We start from the raw sequence: 10,737 nt of genomic DNA on the forward strand, positions 1-10,737 counted from the left end.
CTGGGTGTGGGGGGGGTGGTGGGGGACTGTGACCCAAGCATCATAAATTCCTCATTTGAGATGATCAGTAATGCTGGCAAAACTGGAAGTCCTTTGGCTGAGGTTGAGTGTGGGCATGTGTTGTGGATGAAACTGGTAAGGAGTGATACCAAGTCTAGAAGTACAGTACTGAACTGGTAACAGAGATCCACATTTTTTGAAGTCCTAAAACTTCCAAGATTGTAAAATGAGGAGAGCCAAGTATTAATTTCATTTTACACTTACAGAGCCTGCTTTTGTGACCTATTTATGAACAGCCAGGTCCCCCATAACAAGGATATTATATTGTGTTTATATTTTAAAAAGCTCTCTAGCTATGTGAGGTTGCTGAATCATATGATCCTGTGATTTACATTTGTAATTCTCCTGTGTTACAGAGTGCAGAGACAACAGTTTCCACTGTCAGTCAAATATCTGTATTCCAAATAAGAATGTCTGTAACAAAGAAATGGACTGCCTCACAGGAGAGGATGAAGCTCGAGTTCTCTGTGAAGGTTTCCTTCTGAAAGATGTTTTTGTTTCTTTCCTTTCATTCTGCTCAATTATAACTAGAGACCACACAATGCATATTCTTAAATTATTTAACAGATTAGCAAAACCAAAATGCATGCAAGAATTAGTCTTCCCAACGTTATGTTATGCATAGTAGGAAGAAAAGGTTCCGTAATTTTCCTCCCTTTCCTTCTAGAAAAGAATAGCAAGAAAACTAAAGGAAGGAAGGAACAGATGATGTTTTAGGAGGCTTAAGGCAGATGATGTCTTTTGCTTACGTGGCCATCTATCAAACTGGTACCCCCTATTTGTGAAGAGAGCGTAGACGGGGCAGGCGGGAATATTTTCCTCACAGATGAGGAATTCAACTAGTTTGTCAATATAATAATTCTTCTGCGCTGTTTCCCTCACTGTTGAAAAGATTTTGTTTTGAAATTAGAATGTTTTTCCTTGCTCTGATGAGACACAAAGTCTAAAACCAAAAAGTAAACACTATTGGTAAGTGGTAATTGGTAAAGGTAAGCTGAACTCTAAAAGTAAACATTATGTCAGTAACATGAGAACAGACCCAATCCTCAACCTCCATTTAGGAACTGAATTCAATGGGCATTTTGTTTGAATAAAAGCTGACAAACCAGATTCAGGAAGCATTTAATTTACCTCTCATGTTGAATACCCTCCCTTATGCTGTTAAAGGAGGCACACAGTACACAACAGCATCATCTAAATTGGAAAAAAAAAAAAAATCCTGTTACCTAATGCTCCTTTGGGCGTTAGAAAGCTCCAAAAGGTTGATGGGGCAGGAGGAGGAATTTCTGTTGTTTCCTGGTGGAGGAGAACAGGATATCACTTCAGAGATCAAAAAACAAAAAAAAGGCCATTTCTCAGGGTTTCTTTGCAGAAGTGCTCCCTAGGCATGGAAAGCAGAGTAGATGTCATGTAGTTATGAATGAGTATCTGCTGGATGTAGGTCATTTGTAGGCTGAGGCAGCGAAAGAGCGTCTAGTAGGAAAGGACACGGCAGGCACCAGGCTGAGAGAGTTTTGCATGTGAAATGGTGTGCCCTTATGCATTTAAAACATGTACCACGATTTTGGCACACAAACATATATTCAAATAATAGCACAAATTTAAATGTTTGCCAATATTTTTAGTATTTTGTTATTCTACTACAGGCAAAGACAAAGGTGCTGAAAATCACAGTATGGATGAAGGTAAGTGTAACTAACCCTCCAAAAACAGCAGCATACCCTCTGATTAGGGGCTTTCTAGCCACCAGCCAGCTGGCCAGATCCCAAACGCTCAGCTCTTTGGACTTTGTGATTTAGTAGTATACACTCTGGGGCTATTTGTCTCGCTTTCCACTAATTTCAAGAATGCCATAATAATTCATCCTGGGTGAGGACCCACATCTGCATGTTTTGGCAACTGGTGGAGGTAAACTCTCAGCAAATCTAGGGGAACTGCTTTAAAATTATTTGCCTGAATGCAAGCAGCAGTGGAAAATGAAAAGAAGTACTGTGATGCCAAGACACAAGCAATTTTCAAAGCAAAAACAGATGCCAAAATTCTTGGTCTTTGCTTTCCTGCTACTTCAGCTACTGGCATATTCACAGCACTCAAATTTTCAAGATAAAGGTAAATCTGTCTCCAAATAGAGAGAATGGATACCTGAATTCTGAGACACATTTTTCCTTTTTGTTAAAGAAAGAAAAATGATAAAGACGCTTCTTTCCCAAGTACACTGCGGTGTTACAAATCACACGTTAACTCGACGGAAAAGAATCGTAGGCGGGGAGACTGCAAGAAAGGTAAAAAAAAACTTTACCAGATATGAGTTCATTCAGCATCAATTTAAATGGGCATTATTGTCCTTCTGTTAAAATGTACAGAAATAACAAAATCAGCTACAATGCTAATTTCATGTTTTGCAGCAGTAGTGGCATTGCACCGAACAAAAGTAAAGAGAAGCACAATTTATAAAGTAAAACATGGAGTTGCAAAATTGAGCATTACAGTACAAGTACACATGGAAAATGATTCAGCAAAATACTTAATACTATAGCTAGAAATAACAATTCTGACAAAATGGAATTTGAATTTGCGCCTTTGAAACAGAATACAGTCAAAAATGCTATACTCGATCATACCAGGTCAGATTCTACATCTGTTTCTCCGGCTAAAAGGGGTTTCATGACAGAAAGCTGGAGGGAAGGAGGCATCGCACGAAGTCACAGGACTGAACAAAATTACTGCATTTTAGAATATGTATCCTTTATATCAGATGGAGCCCAATTCACAATTTCTGGATAGCGGATTTTTTATTTACAATCAGATATAGTCAAGGAGATACCCTGAAGTGATACCAAGTGATACCAAGAAGTGTGTTTCCCTTTATGCACTAAAAATAGTACAATTATTATGATTTCACATTATTTGGGTGTTTGTTGTTTGAATAGGGTGAATTCCCTTGGCAAGTGGCAATTAAAGAAACCGGCAGTGAAGGTGCAACAGTGTACTGTGGAGGGGTTTATATTGGCGGCTGTTGGGTTCTGACTGCTGCACACTGTGTCAGGTAAGAACAACAAACTGCGAAATTATTTTCTTCTTGCAAGGCAGAAAGATTGATTTGGATGCTATTGCCTTTCTTAGCTACCTGTTCGCTAATTTCTATTTGCCTATTGAATACACTGACTCACCCACATTACCAGTGGGGAGGATTCAGAGAAAGTAGAATATTTTGGGCAGTGAATAGAAAGATGAAAAAGTAATGCTGAGTTTGAAGAGACACGGCATTCTTCAGTCAGAAAGTAGGCAGGCAGGAAAGGTTCACCGTAACCACTTTGCCTGAAAGGGAGATACAAGGGACCTCCTCTCTTCCCCATCTCTACATTGAGGAAGCCTAGGATCTGTTCCTGAGAATGTCCCTGGGGTCACATATTCCCCAGAACAAGCAAGAGCAGACAGGAAGATTTGCCAGTCCCAGCATCCCATCCACATCTGCTCACTCTTCTTTCACTTGACATCAGAGAGGCATAAACACCTGCTTTCTCTTTGTCACAGCACTAAACACAGAGGCTGGCCTTTAGTACTTGTTTCTGTGTTAGCTGCAGTACTCAGCAGTGTCATCTGCCTCGCATTTGCTACACTTCAGAAAAACCTGGACATCGAGTCCAGAAAGAAACTCTATGTATATGATATGAATTTTTATTCTAGAGAAACTTTGATGAAATGCAAACGCTTACAGCTAGTTGAAATGTACAGTGCTTGTGTTAAGTACCAAAACATATTTTATTTCACCGTTTTTTTTCCAGGGCAAATCGAGTTCATCTGTACCGTGTCTGGATCGGGCTGTTGGACACAATACTGTATGACAGAGAGACAGATACTTTCAGACTAAAACAACTGATAATCCATGAAAATTATAATACATCAACTTACGAAAATGACATTGCTCTGCTGGAGCTGAGAGGTTATGGGAAAGGAGAATGCTCCCTGAAATACAGCACACCTGCCTGTATCCCCTGGTCAAAGTATATGTTCAAGGCTGGTGACAGATGCAAGGTTTCTGGATGGGGACTAGAGAAAGGTATTTGCTTTAGTACTTACTACAAGAATGTACTGTATCAGTCGTTTTCTAATCGTGGCGAGCTTTCATTTTGAAAAGGCTGAAGAGTGGTTGTGCACAAAGCACTCGGAAGAGGCTGAGTACAGAAAACGTAGGCTGTGGTTCAGCATCTGGCTATCACTGTTGGTTCTCTTTTCTGTACCGCTTCCTCTGCTGTTTCAGCCACTTAGTAAATTGATCTGGAGGACACCCCAGGTTGAAAACTACCCCGACAATAAGAAATGTTCCTTTTGCCAATCTGAGATTTATATTAGCTGTGGAGACCTGGTAACGATATTTAACAAGCGGCAGTTAGTAGCTCACAGTGGCCCATAGTCACAGCCCGTCCTCTGTCCCCTGCCCAAGAGGATTTGAGCTGCAGCCAACAGTTAGGAAACTTGGCACATCTTGTCTCAGCCGTGTTTGAGTTTAACCCGGAGAAGGTTGCACAGAGACAGATAAGCCAAGTGTAATCACGCTTTCAAAGATTTGGGAAGCATTTCTTTTGTATCACAGTGATTACGGCCTGGCGTTGGAGCTACCGCATACTGGTTGCGAGGCTTCTCCTCTCCATACTCAGTAGCAGTCCATAAAGCAAATGCAAAGTTGGGAATTACTAGCAAACAGACAGAGAACAAAACAGAGAATCTCCTTAACCTTGTGAATACATAGTTCACCTGTATCTTCAATATCTGGTCCACTCATCCCAAAACGACAGAGTAGAATTGGAAAAAAGGTAACGAGGATGATGAGAGCCACATCTCCATTTCATAGAAAACAATATACCAGTTTCCCAGTGTCTGAAAACCTTGATATGGAAAACGCAGAAAAAAAACTGAGGAACACAAGGAAAGGGAAAGGGTGAAAATGTCACAAAATGAAAGTACTGTATTTAACACTGCAGTTGAACTACTCTGCTTTTATATGGGCAGTGTACTGCAATTCATCTGGGGTAAGTGTTAGTGGCAGTTTAAGGTCTCTGGTTTATAATATTGAAGATTATATTCTGTAGATAAGCAAATATGTAACTTTCAATTTATGATATTAAAAGTGTCTAATATGTACTTACCATTTTTTATTTAGAAAAGTTTATTCTTTTCTTTTCTAGGTTATACCAAACAATATATCCTCAAGTGGGGCAATGTTAATTTATTTCAGAATTGTTCTGAATTGTATCCAGGACGATTTTTTAAACAAATGGCATGTGCAGGCAAGCACCAATTTTCTTATTATAATTTCTCTACCATCAAACCCACTGTTTATAAGGCCAGACATACTGGCTGGGAATCTTTTAGACTTGTGAAAGACAATAAACTGATTGCCACGGTATCACCATTAGCTAGCCATTGGAGCCTAGATGCATCCAGCATTATATATCTATTTATAAACAGAGTTAAGATGACAGTATGCCAAGTTTCTATGATTATGTGGGCAAATTTCAGCATGCAGTTTGGGTTAAGTTTTCTAAATACACAAGCACTTTACAGCCCACTGAACTTCCTACCTTTACTATATTTGATTCTGATTCAGCAACATATTTAAGCAAATGCCTGTCTTAGAGCACATCAGTAGTCCTGTTGACTAGAATGTGACTATTCATCTGCTTAGAAATTTGCCTCTACCACACTGCACGCCAGGAAAAATACAGTTAACTTTTCAAACTAAGATTAGTCTGGCCAGGAAACTGGTTGTCACTCCTAGTACTAAAATAAGGATTTTGAATACACATTTTGTGCTTCTCAAGTAACAAAAGGTATTGCCAAATACATGACTAAAAGAGCAATGAGTATTCAACTTACGGGACAGATAGTTTCAAATGTTCTTTAAATCAAAAAGTAAAGGCAATATTTAAACAAACTCCTTAATGAGAAAAATAAAAACCGGATATAAAAGCCAAATAATTTGTGATAAATTCAGCATGACATCTATAAGATACTGGGTTTGTCTACTGTGCAAGTTCCGTAACTTATCTCCTTGATCTTCAATGTATTTCAAGCGATCATACTTTACCAGGAGGGAACAAAGACAGGATCACATGGGACAACATCGGAAAAGGGGTATCTGGGGTTAGCCTCCCCTCCCTGATGCAAATACAAGCTTTGGCTAGTATCCACAGGAGGTAGTTATACAAGCAAATATTAATTAAACTGAGTAAAGGCAATAAAATCTTGTTTTATAGGATTAGTAATTCCAATGCTGAAAAGTTCACAAAACTCTTTCTCAGTAATGCAGAGGTTCAAGAAAGAGGTTACATTTTTAAAAACTTGGAGACTCATGCTTAGTATGGGTTCCTTCACACTAGGTCAGTCAACCAAACAGAAAAGTGTAGTAAGGGTGTTAGAAATCAATAAACTTTTACTGAATATATAGGACAAAGCATAAGTCATATTCTAGCTCTGTAGCAGTGCTTCTGTTTCTATCGCATCCTTCACTCTTAATTCATTTTTTCACAAGCGCTATATTAGCTGAATTGCAAACAAGTAGTTCCGTGAGCACTGAAATTTAGAAAGGGCGCTGGATCTTGTGCCTCAGGGCCACTATCTGGTGTTGCAAAAGGTCCACACTGTGACCGGGACCTCGCAGTGAGGGCGCTTAACAGAGAGTTGCTCTCCCTCCCATCCCAGCATTCACATGCTCTCCTTCTTGTACCTGCCCACCTATTTTCATAAAGCTGGTAGAGAAAAGAATTTCGAGGCCTCTGCCTCTCTGTACAGCTCTGTACAGATGAAACTGGCCAATGAATTATTGGGTAGAGACGACACCAAAGGCAGACACGTAGGCATACATATATTACGGTAGCTTCATTTCCATAGGAATCAGCCTACAAACCTTTTTACCTTCTTCCTCCCGCTTTTGTTGACTTTTTATGAGCTGCTACTAATGATATAATAGGCAATACGGCTGAATTCGTCTCTATTGCATAGGGTAAAACAAGACTCACATCACTGACATCAAAGCAAATGAGGAGGATTTGGGCCAGCCACAAATGTAAAGAGAGGCCCCGCACTTAAAAAGAAACGAGCAGTAATAGACCGAAGAGGTTAGGAACCGCCTTTACTGGTGACCATTAGGCAATCATCTGTCAGGAAGCAACATGGACCTGAAAAACCTCCTGAGCTCTGTTTTGTGTGCTAGCTTGTATATGACCTTATTTTTCCTTTTTATTTCCTCTTTTGCTTCAGGTACTTATGATGGCTCCATAGACAGTTGCAAAGGTGATTCGGGAGGACCCTTGGTCTGTTTTGATGCACAAGATGTGGCGTATGTCTGGGGTATTGTGAGTTGGGGTGAGAACTGCGGGGAGGCTGGTCACCCTGGCGTGTATACAAAAGTCGCCAGCTATTATGATTGGATTAGCCATCATGTGACAAGGAGTCTCATTTCACGGTATAATATCTGACGCTTGGAAAATTAAATACTTCCTTCTTATCACCCATGCAAAAATGAACACTAGTCCTTTTTTACAATCAGCAGCCATGTAACTTAGCAACAATTAGTACAAATGTTTAAAGAATATATTCTGAAAATTCTTAGCGCTCTATGAATACCAGAATTTTGCAGAAGCCTGTAGGAAGATAATTTTACAGTCACATGAGTCCGCAGCAAAAGTCTCTAATAAAAGCAGGGAAATTAAAATATCTTTTTCTTGTTGTTACTTTGGTTTTTTTCCACGTTTCACATTGCATTTCAATTGCGGTTGTTTATTTAATTTAAAAAGCAGTGGTTGGAAAATGACTGCGCTGGCAGTATGTGAACTTCACGGAAAGGACAGCAACCAGAGTACTTTAAAGAACTTCCATCATCTCAAGGTCTAGGTCACTAGAAACCGTCAGGATGGTGCCTTGCTTGGCAGTTGATTCCTTGGGCTCACTGCAAAAGTCGACTTCAGCCCATCTATTAATTGGCAGATTGACTATGATCATGAGATTTGTTGTAATGCAACAATTACCCAGATAATAACTGTTTGGCGGTAGTTTTTTCAGCTACAAACTCAGACAATTTTTATCTAGTTAATATACCTCATCTGATCATCTAGTTGGGGCAATTTTTGTAGCTCTAAGTTTTATTAATTTAACTGCAGCTGGTCACAAACAACAAAGGAATTTTAAAACTTGAACCTTCAACTTAAATAAAAAGCATCTTTACTATCTTAAGTTCTCTGTGTATGTATATATACATTTCTGGTATCCAACAAACTCTTGACATCAAATAGGGTTTTACCACGTGTGTGTATATATCTATATATTTATACACACACACACAATTTATGTAACAATATGTAAAAATTAAAAGTCTATCTATTATACATAGACTTAATTCTACAAAACCAAGTTACAGATGTAAAGTTACAAATTAATACTGTCAGTCATAAATCCCCCCCCCACCAGATTCTCAAATTAGCACAGGCTTCCTACACCAATATACAGAAGCATGAAACAGTAATGCCAGGAGAGAACATCCAGGGCCTGATCCTGCAACATGCAGTCAGGGGAAGTTTTGCTACTGCCTTAACTGACCCAGAACTGGCCAAAGAGAAGGGGCCATCAACAAAACTGGAACGATTAAGCAGAAAATCCTTCTGCTTTCACCAGTCCTCGTGAGGAAGTTCTGCCCACATGATAATCAGTAAGCACAGCCCAAAGGACCACTACGTAAGCTATACATTTTTAGACAGCAGTAATGGTGCCTGCTATAAGAAAATGTCGGTCTATCCCTAATAGTCTCACATTCAGCAAGAGTTATGCACAGAAAGTGTGCATAAAATTTTTTAGAAGTACTAGAATTTGGTTTGTGGATTGGTACCCTTGACACAAACCCGTCAAATATCTTCAGGACCACCTCGGTCAGTTCTATCAAACTGCTCAATAGTTTTAGAACATACTTCACTGTATTCTAATTTACAAATGTTTTTAATATCTATTTTACTTTAGTCCTCTCAATCAATTATCCTGTTGAATAAATGACCTATGTTCACACAACACAGTTGTTGTAGTGGTGTTTTTTCTATAATTCACCATAGTCTGCTTCAGACAACATTTTTACATTTTCACGGACTTTTCTTCATCTTCCAGTCTTGTAAAAAACCCACGTCAGCACGAATTTGTCATGTAAAGACATTGTCAATCACCAATAACTAAAGTAAGGGTATGAATTGCTTCCCTTAACCCCCCCCCCAACAAGGCTTGCTATTTAGGAAAGCATTTAAGTATATTCCTACACAGGAATTATTTTCCTGAATTGGGATCTTTGTAAAGTAATCACAGGGAAAAGCTGGACAGGTGTAGGAAGAGCTCCCTCTTTTGTTTGACTTACTAACTTCTGTAAAGAACTTTTTCCACCTATTTCTTCAGTTATTTACAAATACTATTAAATGCTGAGGCTGAAAAGAAAAAACACAGTAGAATATTTACCATGTACCTTTCTGCTCTGCCTGTTGATCTGGAAGTCTCTCGGTTTTCCTTCCATTTCCTGTTCTTCTTTACAGTTAACTTTGTCCTGAAGCCCTATATTACTGTGTTCTGAGGGATTCCACACGTCTTAAAACACGTCTTTTTGTAATTTTCATTACAAAAATTAAAACAATTTCCACATGGTTCCACTTCAGCTCACCTGTGAAGCATCTAGAATTTAAATATAAAATTAATAAAAATTTTATAATTAAAAAAACCCCACAAAACAAACAGGATGTTTAGCAAGCGAGTTCATTTTGGTCTGGTTTTTCTTTTCAGCAAATCAAGACTGGGCTTTTAATGTTTAATAGGGATACTTTCATTTTGCCCTCTTTTACAACCCTGTCTTGCACATTTGATGATGTTGCCTGAAACTGAATCACTCACATGTGTAAAGGTCACTGGATCAGTTTCCTTCACATTGAACGTCATCATAAAATCAGGTTAAAATTTTAACACTTCAAGTACATATTCCCCCCTGCATTTTTTTGACTTCTAGCTCGTTTAGAATACCAGTTCTCCCAGACGGCACCAAAGGAGAGCAGTACGCGGCTTTGGGCACGCTCCTCCCATAGGCAGCGTTTGCTCTGAGCCACCACGCTAACCAAGCCCCGGCGCGGCTGGCACCAGACCTGCTCCTCCTTCCGCTCAGCCCCGCGGCCGCAACATCTCCACGGCGGGCTAGAAAAATCAGCCTTTCTGTCTTCCCTCCAAAATGCTACCGCCGTCTCTTCCACATTTACCAGCGCCAAGTTCACTGCTTCTAACACGGTCATCAAGTTAGGGTTTTCCAACTAAGACGCCCTGGGGTTCCATATTATCCGATAGCGCCGGTTCCTCCCAGGGCCCTGCTGAGCCAGCGCCACCGCGCCATACGAAGTGGCAGCCAGCTGCTCTCCCGGTCTGTGCCTGGACAGGTCTGGAAAAGGTCCCCCCACGGAACAAGGGGCACCGTGACCGGCTGGAGGCGGCGGCGCTCCTCCTCTTGAAACAGCCCGCGTTGTCACGGGGTAGGTGCTAGGCCGCGTTTTGCAACGCCGCCTCCCACCGTCTGCAGGGGGGGGTGAAAGGCTCTGCCCGACTTTCCCCCCTTCCCCCCTCAGAGCCATCGCCGATTTTTCTCTCTAACCCACCCCAGCCCCCCTCTCC

The 10,737-nt window shown here is 40.3% G+C and overlaps 2 protein-coding genes across 2 annotated transcripts in view; both read left to right on the top strand.

The window, feature by feature from the left end:
- The window catches only part of CFI (complement factor I), a 15,041-nt gene extending 7,488 nt beyond the window's left edge, over nt 1-7,553 (top strand). Inside the window, exons 6-12 of the mRNA XM_009334875.1 lie at nt 417-533; nt 1,707-1,745; nt 2,239-2,342; nt 2,991-3,106; nt 3,846-4,120; nt 5,247-5,348; nt 7,321-7,553. Of these exons, the coding sequence (XP_009333150.1) occupies nt 417-533; nt 1,707-1,745; nt 2,239-2,342; nt 2,991-3,106; nt 3,846-4,120; nt 5,247-5,348; nt 7,321-7,538 (971 nt within the window). The 3' untranslated portion in view covers nt 7,539-7,553. The remainder of the gene's footprint in view (nt 1-416; nt 534-1,706; nt 1,746-2,238; nt 2,343-2,990; nt 3,107-3,845; nt 4,121-5,246; nt 5,349-7,320) is intronic.
- Nucleotides 7,554-8,580: 1,027 nt separating this feature from the next.
- Nucleotides 8,581-10,737, top strand: part of PLA2G12A (phospholipase A2, group XIIA) — a 7,120-nt gene continuing 4,963 nt past the window's right edge. The window contains exons 1-2 of the mRNA XM_009334931.1: nt 8,581-8,735; nt 10,417-10,598. Of these exons, the coding sequence (XP_009333206.1) occupies nt 8,581-8,735; nt 10,417-10,598 (337 nt within the window). The remainder of the gene's footprint in view (nt 8,736-10,416; nt 10,599-10,737) is intronic.

The sequence above is a fragment of the Pygoscelis adeliae genome, unplaced genomic scaffold (assembly GCF_000699105.1).
Source record: "Pygoscelis adeliae isolate BGI_AS28 unplaced genomic scaffold, ASM69910v1 Scaffold350, whole genome shotgun sequence".
Classification (NCBI taxonomy): Eukaryota; Metazoa; Chordata; class Aves; order Sphenisciformes; family Spheniscidae; genus Pygoscelis; species Pygoscelis adeliae.